General features: G+C 42.7%; 1 protein-coding gene across 7 annotated transcripts in view; it reads right to left on the reverse strand.

Annotated features, from left to right (window-relative positions):
• The window catches only part of DENND1B (DENN domain containing 1B), a 271,030-nt gene that overhangs the window by 69,310 nt on the left and 183,256 nt on the right, over positions 1–18,464 (reverse strand). For 6 of the 7 annotated variants that reach the window (XM_027565776.1, XM_027565775.1, XM_027565774.1 and 3 more), the window contains 2 exons: positions 15,110–15,235; positions 3,150–3,251 (listed from right to left, as the gene is read on the reverse strand). In XM_027565776.1, coding sequence (XP_027421577.1) covers positions 3,150–3,251; positions 15,110–15,235 — 228 coding nt within the window. The remainder of the gene's footprint in view (positions 1–3,149; positions 3,252–15,109; positions 15,236–18,464) is intronic. The other variant, XM_027565777.1, reaches the window with a different exon arrangement.

Genomic DNA, 18,464 nt, shown 5'->3' on the forward strand with positions numbered 1-18,464 from the left:
TCGTGTGATGCTCACCACAAGGCATTTTGCAAATCCTGTGTTTTAAGTGGTTCCAATACATAACCCTGGTGGCTCAGACGGTAAAGTGTCTGCCTGCAATGTGGGAGATCTGGGTTTGATCCCTGGGTCAGGAAGATGCCCCTGGATTAGGAAATGGCAACCCACTCCAGTATTCTTGCCTGGAAAATTCCATGGACAGAGGAGCCTGGTAGGCTACAATCCATGGGATCGTAAAGAGTCAGACACGACTGAGCAACTTCACACACAAAAAAAGTACAGAAGCAAGCAAGCACCGATCCTTCCCTGCCGTGTCATCAGGAATAAGAGCCAACTCTAACTCTTATCTTCAAATTATATGCTTCTCTCCTGTGTTCATGTTCTCTCAATTTTGTCAAACAAAGAGAGGACGTGGGTGGTTCCTGACCCAGAACGGGTCACAGACTCACCGTCAGCAACGTGGATCATTTGTACTAAACAGTCTCATATTCGTTCAGAAATATCAGTCGTGTCTTTGAGAATTCATCTATGTTGAGTATTTTTTCTTTAACCAATTGATTCCTGTTTTTGCTTTCCCTTTGCACCCCCACCCCCAACCTTTAGCCACCTGTAATTAGTATACAGAAACCTGCAGACAATTCGGTGAGTTTGGGCAGATATATATAGTCCTGTTACCATCACAACAAGACAGGTATAAACATGTCCAATCACGTAGAAGAGCTTTCCGTGTGTCCCTCTGTGCTCCCGGTTGCTTGTGGTAAGAACGTGAGCAGGAGCCCCACGCCCCTAACACACTCCTCTGACACACTCCTCGGCGTGCCGCCCTGCCCTGTCAGCGCCCCTCAGTGCTGCCGAGCCTGCGCCCGCTCACCTGTACGGCTCCGTGATGCTCTCAACAGAGCCACAGGTCCCTTCAGGGGCACCTTCAAGCATCACTTTCTTACAGTTAATGAAACAGCATCCATTTCAAGGACGCAGTCTATTTGCATATGTAAAACTACTAACTGTTCTGTAATTGGTTCCAAGTGACTGTTTTCGTATTTTACCTTCAGCCTCTTTGATAAAATTATACTTTAGTTTTTAACTCATTGTTTTAGTTAAGTGTAATCGCTTTACAATGCTGTGCTGGTTTCTGCTGCACATGGAGTGAACCAGCTGTACGTGTACATATATATCCGCCCCCCTCTGACCTCCTCCCCACAACCCCCGAGGTCATCATGGAGCCCGGTGGGCTCCTGAGCTCGCCAGCGCCTTCTCACTAGCCAGCTGCCTCGCACGCGGCAGTGTTTGTGCGTCAAAGCTGCACTCCCTGTTCGTCCCGCTCCCTCTTCACACCCACAAGTTCATTCTCTACGTCAACATAATATAACACTCCACAGATGTGAGTTTTGTTAACGTAGCTGCTCTCAGGATGAGGCCAACACTAACATTTGTGAGCTTCACAGAGTTGAGCCGGCAGAGCACAGGTGTTAAATCACATAAACTGTGTCAAAGACACAGACGAGTAAAAAGCTATTGAGCAGCAAAGCCAAGGTTGAGCCCAACTCCATCTGGCTCTAAATGTGTGTGTATATATATATACGTGTGTGTGTGTGTGTATATACATACATATATGCTTTTTGTAGTTACGTTAAAATAAAAAAAAGATGATGTGTGAACTTTATCAAATGATAAGACTAGTTACAGAATCTCACAGTCAAAGGGAAGCAAAATGTTATTCCACCCATTCACTCAGTCCTTGACGTCCACGTAACCTGAGCTCAGAACTCAGATTCGACAATGGGAGGTGTAACTGTCTCCTCCTGAGAAAACCCAGGAAGGGATGGACACTGAGCAAGCGTGCACTGGACACCAGCCCGGGGCTGCCCTGGGCTGTACACGTGGGCACACACACCATCCCTCGGTCCTGCTCTAACCCGGGGAAGGAATCCCGTCTGCACAGGAGCCCTCCAGGGACACAGAGCGCCAAAGGGAACCCACCCCGTCCTTGGACATTCACACAAGACACCTCTGATCCAGAAACCCACCCCACGTGCTTCTCTTTGCTCCTTAAAGAGGTCTACTGGATAAATCTAACGTTTCTTCACATTTTGGAAGGCAGGTAGGTGTTTGGCCCACAGAGCATTTTCCTAACTCAGATCATTTTTTAAAACTACTTCAGAATATAGATAAACAGTATTGGATTTTTCACTATGCTGATTTGATGCTTATTCCGTTACTTGGTCTCTTTCCTCTTAACAGCAAAAAGCATTTCTCCTAGCTTGTCAGTTTCTCAAGGGCATCACTTAGTTTTTACTCATGTCTTCATTCTGGCCCTGTGCACAGCTGATGACACACTCTAAGACTTCATTAAATGTTGAATTCATATAACTAACTTTACACTTAAAATTGCCATGTGGAATAAGAAACTTAAGTGTTAAGAACTTAATTCAAATAATATAAACAGAAACTAAGGCCAGCCTAAATTAAGAGACCTGGCATGATCACACAATAGGATAAAAGAAACACTGCATCTAAAGTTTCTGAATTCTGATGTTAAGATGCTGCTTTTTGCAACGACAATTATATTTTCTGGGCCAGAAATCAAGACACACAAGGAGAACTATAACTTTTTTCGGAATTTTGAATTTGTGATTGTGGAAAGTCTTCTGTCCATGGAATTCTCCAGGCAAGAATACTGAAGTGGGTAGCCACTCCCTTCTCCAGGGGATCTTCCTGACACAGAGATTGAACCCGAGGCTCCTGCATTGCAGGCAGATTTTTTACCATCTGAACCCCTTCCTGGGAAGCCCCTTACAAAGCTTAAAAACTTACATATTTAGGAATCATTTTTTATAAACCAGATTACATTGGGATGGTCCTATAAAAAACTTGGTTTGTTCACCAAGTGGTATCAGTAAAACAGAACTAAGATAAGCCCATCGAAGATGCCTAGTCACACTAGCCACGCACTAGTCCTGTCTAGTCGTAACCAGTCACCACTCTTCCTGCTGTGCATGCGCAGTCCTGCTCTCTGAGACCATCAGCTGAGCAGTGTTCCGTGAGGAGGTTTCTAACAGCAAAGTTTAGACACAAGTTTACAGTGACAAAAAGGTGTTACAAGTTTCTGATACACTCAAGTTACAGAACAAAACACAGAGGTGCACTCTTACCTGCTTAAACAGCTGGAGGTTGACTGCGGTTTCCAAGAACTGTTTCATGAGACTTGAACGGTGCTTTACGAAACTCTCCTCGCAGAACGTGATGGGCTCACCCTGGGTAGAAGCAAAGAATGTGTGGATGTCAGAGCAAACCAGTCCATCTGAGGAGGTACCCAGTAGGTCACAAGGGGGTGTAACACACAGATTCAACTTCTAGGAGCTCCAAGTGTTAGAGGAGTCAGGTCCTTACACACACTGGCCAGAGCTGAGGCTGGTAGAGATATTCCTCAACCGATAAACTTCTGCTGTAGCTTCCTAATCAAGAATCCTTTAGGCTCTTAAAAATGCTGACTTTCACTCTCTCAAAGTAAGAATAAATTCCCTAAAAACAAAGATTTAATATCAGATTGATTATGAATTAAATTAAAAATAGTACATCTATTTGCAAAAGCCCAACAATTATATTTCATCCTAACTAGAAAACGTGCTTACTATAAAAATTGTTGCATGATTTTTGCCGCTTACGGTGTGATCATTAATTTCTTTTTGGTGGTTTAGTTGCTAAGTCATGCCCGACTCTTTGCGACCCCATGGACTGTAGCCTGCCAGGCTCCTCTGTCCATGGGATTCTCCAGGCAAGAACACTGGAGTGGGTAGCCATTCCCTTCTGCAGGGGATCTTCCCCTCCCAGGAACTGAACCTGGGTCTCCTGTAGTCCAGGCGGACTCTTTACCAACTGAATCACCAGGGAAAACCCTGAAAAAATTTTCCTTTTAATTGAAAGGTCTATCAATCACATTCTCTTTGTGATTACAAACACAATTCTGACTGGATACTTTCTAGATTAAGTCCTAGGTAGTCCAACTGCCTAAACTTACTCCATTTGCTAAGTGTTCAGAACTCTGCAAGTCACAAGTCTCAGGCTCCACTAGACGCCTCTCCTCCAAATCATAAGGACTTTAATTCCAAACACAACTTCCACATACTCTGACACGTGAGCCCAGAAAGCACCCCTCACTGATGGACCCCTGCCACTCGCTGCTGCCCTCCACAGCCCGTTCACACAGATGAGGAAAAGCGACTGAACTTTATGATCAAAGTGAAAACAGACATTAGGGTCCGTGATTTGGTCCTTACAGTAAGTCCTCCAGCAGTCAACACACTGCAATAAAAAGGAAAAAAGTGAGCTTGTCCATCTACTTTCTTATAGAATTTCAGAAAATATTATCATTTAATTTTAAGGAAGAACTAATGTCTGGATTAGAGGTATCTGTAAGTAAAATTCTGAAAACCACTTCTTACACAAATAAAATGATGTGACTAGCCATCTGTGTAATCCAGCTGTTACCACTCTGACGGAAGTTAATAACACTCTGGACGCGCCCTGCTCCACACGGCACCTGTTAGTCGCAGTCAGTGCTATTTACATTTAAGTTTATTAACAGTAAAACAGGACGTCAGTTCCTCCGTCACACCAGCTGCCTCTGAAATGTTCAATGGCCACAGGGGCCAGTGGCTACTGTAACAGACAGGACAGACACAGAACACTCCTTTATCACAGGAAGTCGTCCTGGACAGCACCACTCCAGAGGCAAGAAAACAAAATTCAAGCTGAGAATCACGGGAAGACGAATCAATAATCTATTAATAGGTGCCAGCTACCCAGCCATCAGCTGATGATCCATAGTAACACTAACAATATACATTTTCATATTAATTGTTGCCATTCTTAAATACTATAGAATGACTTTTTAAATTGGATTAATTTACATAAATATATTTTGCATCATCAAAAATAAACTATACTTGCCACTATCATAGAACTTACAACCTAATGAGAAAAAAAAAGTAACAAGAAACCCTGTTAAAGATCTGTGGTTTTCGAATCCCTATTATCAGGAATATACCTAGTTATTTGGGGCCCAATAAATGCTTTATAAGCAAACAAATGAAATAGCAAGTGAGATAAAGCCTGCTTTGTATGACATATTGTCTTTGCAAAAGCAAATATAAATTTTAAAACTAAACAAAAACCATTGTCTCTAGCGGCATTTCCAACTATATCACTGCTATCACAAAGAAACCAGTACAATTCATAACCTTGGTTTCTATTTGATGGATTTTCCCTCAAACATGTGAGGTTTTATTACCATCTATAATGTCTAAAAGTTTTAACAATGCAGTACAGTCTTCAATTCAAGCACAAAGCTCGACCTCCAGCTGAAAATCTCAGACTTCCGATGTTGCAGGCAGCGTTTCTTCTGATTGGAGGGAGTGGAGGGTGGCCCTGATGTACTCCTTTCCCAGTCTGGAACCAGTCTGTTGTTCCATGTCCAGTTCTAACTGTTGCTTCTTGACCTGCATACAGTTTTCTCAGGAGCCAGGTAAGGTGGTCTGGTATTCCCATCTCTTGAAGAATTTTCCAGTTTGTTGTGATCCACACACACAAAGGTTTCACCATAGTCAATGAAGCAGATGTTTTTCTGGAATTCTCTTGCTTTTTCTATGATCCAACGGATGTTGGCAATTTGATCTCTGGTTCCTCTGCCTTTTCTAAATCCAGCTTGAACATCTGGAAGTTCACGGTTCACGTACTGTTGAATATTGGTCATCAGCCAACATGAATTACCTGGAAAAACTCTGTCCTCACTAATCTCCTAGCAAATGCTTGCAATCTCTTGGGGAAGCAGCAGGGAGAAAGCTCTGGTTTGCTGTCCACACATCTTTGAAGACACCAATCATGGTAAAAGCTTCCAATGAACCTTCAACTGGTCAACAGCTTGGTCACTAAGAATCTTCAGTTCAGTTCAGTTCAGTCACTCAGTTGTGTCCGACTCTTCGTGACTCCATGGACTGCAGCACACCAGGCCTCCCTGTCCATCACCAACTCCTGGAGTTTACTCAAACTCATGTCCTTTGGGTTGGTGATGCCATCCAACCATCTCATCTTAATGATCACCAAAAAGACAAAGTCCTGGCACATCTTAGAGTTTTCTCTCAGAAGAAATAAAAATCAGTCTTGATTAACAGTGCTCTAAAGCTGTATGTGTAAATACACGAGAGTCTCAGCTGCTGGCCGCTTTGGGGTGTACCCTGTGAAACTGACTGTAAGTGACTCCCTGGTGGGAGTGCCTTTCAATCCAGGTTGAGCTGGATGGCATGGTAAGAAGGAACACTCCTTAGGATCTTCTGGTTTATTTACAATCTGACTAGAGATCGGGACTGGGATTGAGCGGTTTTCTCAAACACTGTCTTGTTCCGAGTAAAGTGACTCCATGTCCCGTGCTGGCCCCTCATCTCCCAGTTCACACCTGCAGTGGGAAAGATCTCATGAGGGGCCTTCTGTGACTTCACAGAAGAAGGTGAGCTGGTTTTGAACATGAACGGAAGCTTTATGAATCAGAGGGAAAAAACAGTCCTGAGAGAGGACAGACGTGGCCACAACGTGCCCGGTGTGTCTGGAGAGAAAGCGCCAAAGCGGGGTAAGAAGAGATCAGCTGAGGCCTAGGGGCTGCTGGACACAAGTAACAGGAAGAACCAGAGCGGGAGGAAGGGCCGGCGGCCAGCCTGGAGAAGGCCTGGGCCACATCCCAAGACTTCCTTGGAGACCTCAGGCAACTCAGAGAAGTGTGTATGCAAGGAGGTGATGAGATTGTGCCTGTGTCTTAGAATGGAGAGTTTACGGGCCAAAGGAAACAATGGGGACAGGCAGATCAATTAACAGCGCAAAATAAATCAGGCAAGGAGACACGAACTAGGCGGCAGAAAGACACAGTAATGACTCCCATTACCGAACGTGTACAGGACACTAATGACTACTAACAGCAGTGACAGTAGCTAATGAGTGCGCAACGCTTACTGTGTACCAGGCGCTGTCGTAAGACACTTAATACATATTAACTCATGCAAACCTCAAGCTCATTATCATCACACTTTATACACGATCAAACTAAAACATGGGCTTTCCTGGTGGCTCGGCGGTAACGAATCCACTTGCCAATGCAGGAGCTGTGGGCTCAATCCCTGGGTTGGGAAGATCTCCTGGAGAAGGAAATGGATACTCACCTCAGTATTCTTGCCTGGAGAACCCCATGGACAGAGCAGCCCGGTGGGCTACAGTCCATGGGGCTGCAAAGAGCTGGATATGACTGAACAATAACAAAACTTAAAACATAAAGTTTAAGTAACTGGTTCAAGACTGCACAGCAACAGGATTCCCGCTATGCTCTCGGCCTCCAAATTACCCCATTTCTGGGTATCCTAGACTACATGAAATATTTTATGCATTCCATGTCATGGAATCTGTAAAAGTAAAATAAGCTGTGATTATTATTACATTTTACAGATGAAGAAGCAGAGTTTAAGCAGATTCACCCAGGCTGTGAGTGTCTGAAGTCTGCGTGGTTAATGACTGCTGAACATTTCATGGCAAAATCAGAAGGACTTATTTGTTAACTGATAGGTAGTAGTGATTCTCAAAGCTGGTCCAGGGACTCAGATCTTTCCATAGGATCTGTGATATTAAGACTGTTTTCATAATAGTGCTAAAATGTTATCTGCCCTTTTCACTTTCATTTTCTTATGATATTTAACAGAGATTTCCAAAGGCTTCATAATTTATGATAGTGCAACAGACTGAAGGCAGAATCAAATATAAAAATCTAGCCAATTTCTTTTAATCCAGACAGTAAAGAGATTTGGAAAAATGTAAAACAGTACCATTCTTCTAAGTTATTTAGAAATATAGCTATTTTTATGAAAACATGTTTTATGGTTATCTTTAGTAGGTTTGTGTTTTTTTTATTTTCATTTTTTAAATAATTTTTTATTTTGTATTATTTTAAATAAATTAATAAATACTTAGAATACATTCAGTTTTCATTTCTAATAGGGTAAATGGTGATAGATATACTGACATACACAGAAGATCTTTTATGTCCTTTGACAATTTTTAAGTCCCTTGGACTGTAAGGAGATCCAACTAGTCCATCCTAAAGGAAATCAGTCCTGGGTGTTCATTGGAAGGATGTTGAAGCTAAAACTCCAATACTTTGGCCACCTGATGTGAAGAGGTGACTCATTTGAAAAGACCCTAAACCTGGGAAAGATTGAGGGCAGAAGCAGAAGGGGATGACAGAGGATGAGATGGTTAGATGGCATCACCCACTCAATGGACATGGGTTTGGGTGGACTCCGGGAGTTGGTGATGGACAGGGAGGCCTGACAGGCTGCGGTTCATGGGGTTGCAAAGAGTCAGACACGACTGAGCGACTGAACTGAACTGAACTGAACTGAAGTCAGTAAAGACATTTGGAGACAAAAAGTGTAAGGACCACAGGTATACAAGAAAAAGATGAACAATGGTGGAAGACGACTTCTGGATCTCTAGCTTGAGGATGAGAAGATGCTATTGCTTATTAAAGACCCGGAACACAGAACAAAATCCAGATTTAAGAAGAACCTGATAAAATCAGTTCTGGTGTATGTCTTAGCTTAGGTTCTGTGCCAAGCCTGAGATGGGGATTCTTGTTTGAGTGGCTTTTTGGCAGAGAGTGCTCAGGAAATAGGTCCCAAGGGGAACAGGAGATGATGGGGGAAAAAATAGGCAAGAATGCGGCTTCAGGCTGAACCTGTGGAAAAGCATGAATCTTGTGGCTGAGGCCACCCCTCCTTGAGGTGAGGAGGCCAGTTTCCTGCAGCCTGGGTCGGTCAGTTGCTGATCTTTTGGGAGTAAGGGTGGAGGAGAAGATGGGGTACCTGGTGAGGCACCACCCATTTAGCCAAGGGCAACCTTCCTCTAGAAAGAACACGAGTCAGTTCAGCCTGGGCTGGGCCTCTAGCACAGGGAAGGGTACAGGGCATGAAGGTCGCCTGGGGATACGTAACACAAGCTAGAAGTTCTAGTTTGAAACATGTCCTGATGTCCAGCAATTATCTGTGTAGATAGAGCTAAGTTTTAAAGTTAAGCCGATCACCCTACTTAGGGACAAAGAATTATGCAACTGAGAAATACTTATCTATAATACAATTCATGTTTTTTAATTACATGGTTCATTGACAGAAGAAGTAAGTAAGTACACAGTCTGGTGGAGGCACAGAATAATCAGGTAGAAATACTGAAAGATGGAGAAGAAAGACTCTTCATGGGAAAATTGTGATGTGATGGTAAAGGAGCCGCCTCTCTTGCTCATGGAACAGTGATGAGGCAACAGAAAGGAATGAAAACCGCAATCATGGCACTGGAATGCCACCAGAGGGGCCTGGAAGGAAGCAAGGAATGGCTTGTTGTAGGACAGGATGAAGCTTGTATGACAGAGAAGAGGACCGACTTCCCAGCGAGGAACCACCAGCACTGGCCGTGGTCACGTTAAGCATGTCAGTCAACAAACACATCTGAAGGGTGAACGGACGACAGATGAGGTGTCACAACCAGCAGTAAAAACACCGACGTTCATGCTCGATTTGCCTTTTAAAATGTAAAAAGCAGAGTCGTGATCATGAACAGGACAGGGTCACTCTACATCGCCTGCATGATGACTAATAATAGTTGAGGGCGCCATGCAGCCAGGACGCCAGAAACTTAACTGCAAGTCGCCCGGACCTGATGGTGCTTAAATAGCTCAGACCCGGCCTCAGGGCCTCGGTCTGCTCCAGCCAGAACCCCGATTCACCTCGGATGTCTCAGCTTACCTTCAACAGAGAGAAGCCAATTCTGCAGCTTCTGAATGTCCAGAGGCGAGCGTGTCCCTCTCCCAGCGCTCATCCCCTGCCTTGTGTTAAACATGATTTCATACCTCTTATCTGTGAATTCTCGAGGCTTGAGACTAAATCCTTACACATCTCTGCATTCCCCGTACAGTACTTTCATTCTGTGTGTTCAATAAATACCCATTAGCTACTATTTGAGTTATTTTTATAGGATAATTAAGGCACAGGAAAGATATGGATGAAATGGGGCTGTTTTTCTTACCCTATTATGTTCGGCTTCAGAGAAATTATCATTGTTAAATTAATGTAACATTTTTGCTTGGTTTAAGGAGAGAGATGTTTCAAATTCTAGACTGTCCTCCACAGCAGGAAACTTCACAAGAATAAGGAAATAGTTAAGACACAGACCTATACAAAGACACAGATCTTTGTGCTTTAAGAATGTGCACGACTTTGTGAAAGTTCATGCTGGGAAAAAAACGAAGGTGTCAGGAAGAATGATACTGTACAAAAATGTGAAGTAAAATCCAAAGTGTCAACACAGTATTTATTCAGTTCCTTAACACACTTAATGTGTAATGTCACTGTTAGGTAAGATTTATAAACAAACTGAGCAAAAATGTCTGCATAATGATGGTACATTAACATTTTAAAATCTCCGAAAGATTCTGCCACCAGCTCTCTCATGGGAATCTTAAAAATATAGTTAGGTTCTCACAGAAAACAGTAATAAAAGATCTTTCAGGTTATGTGGCATTTTTCATCCAACTGTCCCAACACTTCTATTTATCAGACAGGGGTCCAGATTACTTTAGTTCATCTTTATTTTAAAAAGAATTTCCTTTTTGTCCACTAGCAAGGCTCATGGAAGCCCAGAAAGGCTTGGTGTTTGAAACAAACGACATCATCCTAAATATTCAAAGCAACACATTTAAGTATTATCTCTGTGCTCTTGGGGTAATAAAGCATATGCTTTTGAATATACTGAGCCGTATTTTAACTCATTAAACAATTCTTTAGCACTACCTGTTGGTCAAAAATTTGACTTGTTTTTAGTAGGTTGTGATGAAAATTATACAAAGAGGTGCAAATGATGACCCTTTATTTAGTGCCATCATTTAAAACTCTCTCATATTTATAATAATGCTTTTCTCTCGGAGATCAGCAGAGGGTACTCTATTTTAGTTATGTTGAAGGAATATTCCTTACCAAATTTACTACGTCTACTATATCGTGTTTAATGATCAGAGCTAATAAATAGAGCATCAATTACATGCCAGGCACTGTTCCAGTAACATATATGAACTCATCCTCTAAACCACCCACGAAGGATTATTGTCTTTTTTTTTAAACACACGAGGAAACGAAAGCACTAGGAGGTTATCAGCCCAAAGTCATAAAAGTGCTTAGTCACAGGGTGAGGATTCAGACTGTTCCAGAGTCTGTGCCCTCAACACTTTTCTTCCATTTACTTGGCATATTAGTTTGACCTCCCGGTTCTGAATTCTTAAAAGTAGCTACACTTGCTGCTGGCTAAAAAAATCCAAAACCAGCTGACTAGCCATTATTTTACTGAAATCACTTTCCAACAACTTTAAGGAGTTTTATGATTTTCTCTGCAATTAAGGACAGTCTGTGAACCGTGCCAGTGTATCTTCTGGAGAGTGTAAACTAGGCTGGAGGAGAAAAGCGACATCATTTTAAGCACTGTCACTCGCACGTTCCAAGGGCTTCATTCATAAAACCAGTTACTCTGGGGCGGCACTCAGCGCGTGCATTTGAAAGTGAGCTTTCAGGTCCTCCGGAGGGCTTTCGCTCACCCCCGCAGCCAGCTGGATCCCCAGCGCCACCGCCAAGTACGGAGAGAAGAGGAAGGAGCGGGTGGAGCGGAGGCAGTCACCCCGGGTGGACCGAGCCACGCGTGTGCTCACAAGGCAGGAGGAGACAAGCTGCCTCCCCAACTCACACACACTCCGTCAGACGCCCACACCGTCTGCACCTCTCAAGAATATTCCTGAGACTCAGTCTTCACGTAGACAAATACTGAGAGTCTCCCATGTGTCTTCATTCAGAGGAAATGTTAGATTCAGAAGATGCATCTCAAGGAGTGTACAGCATGCGACAGAGAGGCAGCACGGAATGGAAACGCTCCACACCAGCCGGCGAGCAGGACGGTGGCAAGAGCGGATGCAGACACGGGCCCCTAGCCATCAACTGGGGACCTCAATGATGGTTTTAAATCTCCATGAGCATCATTTTTCTGATCTTCAAAATTAAAGGGGTGATATTTTAATGGCTTATAAAGATTAAGTGAAAGAGTTAATATAAAGGGCCCGTCAATGCCTGGTATCCAGCAGGCACTAAATGGTCAGTTGTCTTAATAGCAATTAAAAAATCATTAATGTAAGCAAGAGTCAAAAACATTCATGTAACTAAGAGTCAATTAATGTAATTGAAAGTCCCTTGGACTGCAAGGAGATCAAACCAGTCAATCCTAAAGGAAAACAGTCCTGAATATTCATTGGAAGGACTGATGCTGAAGCTAAAGCTCCATTACATTGGACACCTGATGTGAAGAACTGACTCACTGGAAAAGACCCTGATGCTGGGAAAGATTGAAGGTGGGAGGAGAAGGGGCCGACAGAGGATGAGATGTTTGGATGGCATCACCGACTCAATGGACCGTGAGTTTGAGCAAGCTCTGGGAGATAGCAAAAGACAGGGAAGCCTGGCATGCTGCAGGCCATGGGGTCGCAAAGGTCAGACACGACTGAGCGACTGAACAAAACAACCAAAATATATTTATGATGAAAGTGAAAGTGAGAGTCGCTCAGTCATGTCCGACTCTTTGGGACCCCATAGACTATACAGTCCATGGTATTCTCCAGACCAGAATACTGGAGTGGGTAGCCTTTCCCTTCTCCAGGGGATCATCCCAACCGAGGGATCGAACCCAGGTCTCCCGCACTGCAGGTGGATTCTTTACCAGCTGAGCCACAAGGGAAGCCAAAGAATACCGGAGTGGGTAGCCTATCCCTTCTCTAGCGGATGTTCCCAACCCAGGAATTGAACCGGGGTCTCCTGAATTGCAGGCGGTTTCTTTAGCAACTGAGCTATCCACGATATAACTGTAACTTCTAAACTTGGCTCATTTTTTTTTTTTTACATTGCTCAGAAAATATATTGAAGATACATACCTATCACATAAATGTCAAAAAGACTGCATAAAATTAAAAAACGTGCTTTCAATAATTCAGAATACAGGAGTTTTTGTAAGGATAATACCTAAGACAAAACAAGTGTTTTATATACAATAAATAATTTTCCTTAAAAACTATTTATTTTGAAAATACATAAGAAAAAAATGTCTAAGTACATTCAGCACACTTTAAAAATTAAGTTTTCATTCAAATACTGAGTCAAAGAAATGGGAAGACATGCAGAATGAAAACACTATCCTCCAACTCTCAGACAGAGCCAGCAGTACAGAGAGCAGGAGAAAGCATCACACACAAAAAGGAAAGACACAGATAATTAACAAATTCACAAAATGCAGTCAATAAACAGGAAAGATACTCCCTGACAAAATTAAATATTTCGGAGATACTGAGAATCTGGCTTTCACAATGCTTAAAAGAAAAGTCAGAAACCTAGTACCCCTATTTGTTTAATTAAGCTCAAAGAAGGAGAAAATTACACTACAAAATCTATAATAATTCATGTCAAACATGAGATTTTTTATCATTTTAACCAGCACCTAACAACACTGATAATTTAAATCATGTAAGAAAATTTTCTCTTCAGTCTGCTTTCCTCAAATCTGAAGTCTTTTACAAGTTTAAAAAGGAAAATAAAAAGAAAAATGTAGCTTATAAAGATTAGTATTTAAATGTGGCAAAATTACAGCAAAGTGATACTTTTAACTTTCCTCCTGTAACTGTAAACCTGAAACCAATCTCTTTCCAAAATACGTGATATCCAAAATCAATCACTAAGTTTGTCTTTCAAACTCATTTTTATGTTTCAACTGTTTGATAATATGCTCCACTGTAGAACAGATAACTGGTTTCCAGTCTTTTAAAGAAAGAGACCCTGTAACTGTCAATAATCTCTGAAGACTCCCCCATGTGAGTTGCATATACTACATACGGTACTATGGGTTCTACATCATGCTTTAAAAAATATACACAAATTTCAAAAAGATCAGCAAGCAAATTAGACCATGTGCATTTTCTAGAGACAGCAGCTCATCTGCCTATAAATTTACAGACTTCTCTTTGTGACTCAGTAACTCTTCAGAGGTACAAGAGCCACTGGGTGGGAACCAGTCATCTGGAAGTTGGATCAGAAAGCACACAACCCACTCACGTTTGTTCAGTGCTTTTCTAGTGCACACAGTTTACGACAGTTTATACACTCAGCCTGAAAGATAGCCAGAGGGGGAGTAAGAATTCTCATTTCACAAATAAGATATGGAAGTCGAGAAGGAATAAAGAAATGGGTTGATGTTACACAGCCTTACAGTGGTGGAATTCCTTTTAGATAACAGGTCTTATCGCTAACAATATTTTTAACCCATTTATTCATTTGGTTACAAAAGGCCAATGTAATCATTTTAGTAAAATTAGACTAACATACTTAGCCAGTAATTCAGAGGGGAAAAAAAAACATTTTAATTTATATCTTTTTGGGCTACTTAGCAATGTGGGTCACAATTCTACACAAAATCATTTTAGGGGTATTAAAAAGGAAACAGCAAAGTGGGCTAAGATATGTTAAACAGAGAAGCCCACTTAGAGAGTGTTATGCTTTAGGAAAACAATACATTTCTAAATATTGCAAAATGTCCAGGTTCTAACCCATTTAAACCTTCACATTGTACTTGACATTTCTAAACTAGTAAACCCAACTGTCTGGTCAATTTCTTAGTACTCTTAGCAAGACTGGGTAGTCACTCTAAAACGCATTAACACAGTTCATTAGTTAAGAGATGAGAATTCCAATTTCAGATAGTAAGCAACAAGGTGCCATCTGCAAGAGAACGTGGGAAACACTTAACCAAAGGGTTACTGCCTGAAAGAGCGAAAGCCGAAAGGTCAAGAACCTGGAGAAGGAACACCATGTTTTACAGCATATTCGTTTAGATTTCTGAAAACCTTTTATGAAACATTTTAGGGTGGGGGGTATTCAAGGGTTTCATTCCCTGCCCCATTTCAAAGAACCACCCAAGAGCAAATTAAAACAGTGATGAGGGAAACGCTTACAGGTTTGTATCTCAAAGCATCTCTGTAGGATCCAAACAAAGCCGCCTGTGCCCTGAGGAAGGCCCTGGCTACTCCATCCCCCGTAGCTGTGGACTGCTTCTTCAGTTTATTTTTCAGGGCCGAGACCTGCGTGACAGAGAGGAATCGTTACATTCACACCTCAGAAATTGGTACGGCGAGGGACGGGCCGACCTGCAGGCAGGCCGCAGCGTCCGAGGGTCAGCCCGGCCGCCTGCTCCTCGCCGCCGCTTATTGTCCTGACCGCGGGCAGCACCTGCTGGCCTGTTAACTGAAAGGGAAGCAGGGGCCCGCGGTAACGTGCTCATGCAAATTGGCCTGTGCGCTCCTTTTGTATTCCCAAGGCCTCCTGACATAAATAAGCTTTAATTATTTTACAGTAAACTGCTTGTGAGCCACTTTCCCGCAGATGTTTAGCCGTTACAACATGTGTCTACTTGTTTGGAGCTGGAGCTGGATGGGGAGTGTCTTGTTTCTGCTATGGAAGGTTACTTGTTCCAGGCCCTCCAGGATCACTGGCTGTTTAATTTTATTTTTGGAAGCCTCACCTGTACATATAATTTTCCAGTCACTTGTTGAGTAGTTTTCAGCATTATTAGATAGAAAGCGGGAAGGGAGTTAAGGTTACTGAGAATCTAAGCATGAGTTGGGAATTCTGTTACGCTCGTTAGACACTGGCTGTCCCATCTGATGTGAATAGTCTTCCATGCCAAGTACTCATGTTACCGTTCATGAACGAACAAACAGGGGCTCGAATGTGTGGACTGACTTGTCCTTAATATTTGGCAACCAAGAGGCGAAACTGAGATCTCAACCCAGTTCTGTCCAGTTTTTCCCACCACCACTTGCAGGATTCGAGTTCGTTATTGCCTTATGAACCAATTATCCCACTAATAATGTTTCTAAATCAAAGGAAGATGTATGATCTAGAAATCTGCATACTTTTAAAAGCCACCTATGTTTGCTACAATTTTCCATACACTTGCATCCTTTAATTTCAGGTCCTGTGTATTAATATTTTGGGGCTTCCCAGGTTGCTCAGTGGTAAAGAACCTGCCTGCCAATGCAGGAGACAGGGGTTCAATCCCTGGGTTGGGAAAATCCCCTGGAGGAGGATATGGCAACTTGCTTCAGTATTCTAGTCTGGGAAATCCCATGGACAGAGGAGCCTGGCGGGCTACAGCCTGGGTCTCAAGAGTTGGACATGACTTAGTGAGCAAACCACAGCTCCAAAATCACATTGCTGATGTGTACTTATTTTCTAAAGAGGACGTGATATGTCTGTTCCCATGCCCAGTTCACCTGACCCACTCCTTCCCACATAAAACCTCACTCTGTACACTTAAAAAGTGCTAGTGGTGCTCGTATACATTCCTCAGCAATGCTCTACCTGGGAACATGAGGTCTCGTAGCTCGTATACATTCCTTAGCAATGCTCTACCTGGGAACACGAGGTCTCGTAGCAATCCTGTTTCCTTAGGAAAAAACTGATGGGACGAGTTGGCCTGCTCCCTTACCAGAGCATATTCTCATCCTTACGACAGATACTACCAGATTAACCACGCTGTTCCTCCTTCACATATATGTGCAAGGAGTATTTACATTTCTTTATACAAGCAGTCCTGACTGCTCCTGTGAATGATGATTGTAACTGAAGTGTCAACCTAATTAACAACCAAACTTTGAATAATGCTAATGAGAAATGAACACAGCATCAGAGGCAGGACCAGCTCTACAGGTGATAAACCTTCACAGGAGTGACATTTTCCAGTGTAAAGTCACAGCCACTGTGATCTGATCAAAGACACAGACCCCCACTGGGTCCAATTATAACCACAGTTTTGAAAAAATTACTGAGTTAGGATGCTCATAATCTATGCAGAAAGGCCTTTGCAGTATAGGTCTTTCCCCATAGCTGTGATCTTCTCAATTTATATCCAGGCACCACAGATCCAGATAAAAGTTTAGAACCTAATTCACTTAGCCCACAAAGTGAATAAACCCAGATTCATTTAAGAAGTTGTTATTATTAAAATCTAACCTCAATAAATGCACATTTTTAGGTAACCCACATATTCAAAAATAAATACAGCTGAAGGATGCAAAAACAGACCTCTGACTTAATGTCCTATATTCTGAAGACAGTAATAGTGTTAAGTTCCAAATGCCTTTTTAAAAGAAAACAATGGGGATGAAATCAACACGTGTATTTCATTAATGCCCCCTAGAAAGGCTTATCATGCAGAGAATAGCATTCTAGTCTTCCGAAGTATTATAAAAATAAAGTTGGGTTATGTTTACTTTACAAAAAAAAATTACACGTCATGCCTTGTATCTTTGCAAAAGTGAATTCCTCAAGATGTATTTCCTACAAAACCTGCAGGTGGGGCTTCCCTGGGCGTCCAGTGGTTAAGAATCCACCTGCCAACGCAGGGGACACAGGCTCAATCCCTGATCCGGGAAGATCCCATGTGCCAAGGAGCAACTAAGCCCGTGCACCACCACCAGACAAGCCACCGCCATGAGAAGCCTGCACACCGCAACGAGAGAGGAGCCCCAGCTCCTTGCAACTCGAGAAAGCCCGCACAGCATGAAGACCTAGTGCAGACAAAAATAAACACAAAAATCTTAAAAAAAAAAAAAGGCAATCCATAGCTGGTGGGCTGCTGTACGGGTTATAAAGTATATGGAGCAAATGCCTTAAAGAAAAAACAAAGAAAGAAGCCTGAAAGTGACGACTCAGCTCTCCACAAATCAAGAATCCTTGGATGATCATGACACTGTGCCGGCAGAGCCTGGAAGCAAGTCAGGCCACTGCTCAGCCTTTACCACCCCAAGTCCTCAACTATGTAATGGCCAAGCAAGTCTCCCAGGGTTATTAATCACATTGCCACAAACCCTTCCTAAACAAAATAGTAACTATGTAGCCTTCACTTCCAAAATTAGTCAGTGTCAGTTCCTGAATTCCATCAAGAGATCTATGCTGCTGCTGCTGCTAAGTCGCTTCAGTCCTGTCCGATTCTGTGTGACCCCACAGATGGAAGCCCACCAGGCTCCCCCATCCTTGGGATTCTCCAGGCAAGAACACTGGAGTGGGTTGCCATTTCCTTTTCCAATGCATGAAAGTGAAAAGTGAAAGGGAAGTCGCTCAGTCATGTCTGACTCTTAGCAACCCCATGGACTGCAGCCTACCAGGCTCCTATAGAATATAGCAAAGAAAATACTTGCTCTAGAACTTCGGATAGGGTAGCCACTAGACACAGGAGTACCTGAAATGTGACCAGCCCAAACTGAGAGCTGCGGCTAGTTTAAAAAAAAAAAAAAAAAACATTGGATT

Source organism: Bos indicus x Bos taurus, chromosome 16 (genome assembly GCF_003369695.1).
Source record: "Bos indicus x Bos taurus breed Angus x Brahman F1 hybrid chromosome 16, Bos_hybrid_MaternalHap_v2.0, whole genome shotgun sequence".
Classification (NCBI taxonomy): domain Eukaryota; kingdom Metazoa; phylum Chordata; class Mammalia; order Artiodactyla; family Bovidae; genus Bos; species Bos indicus x Bos taurus.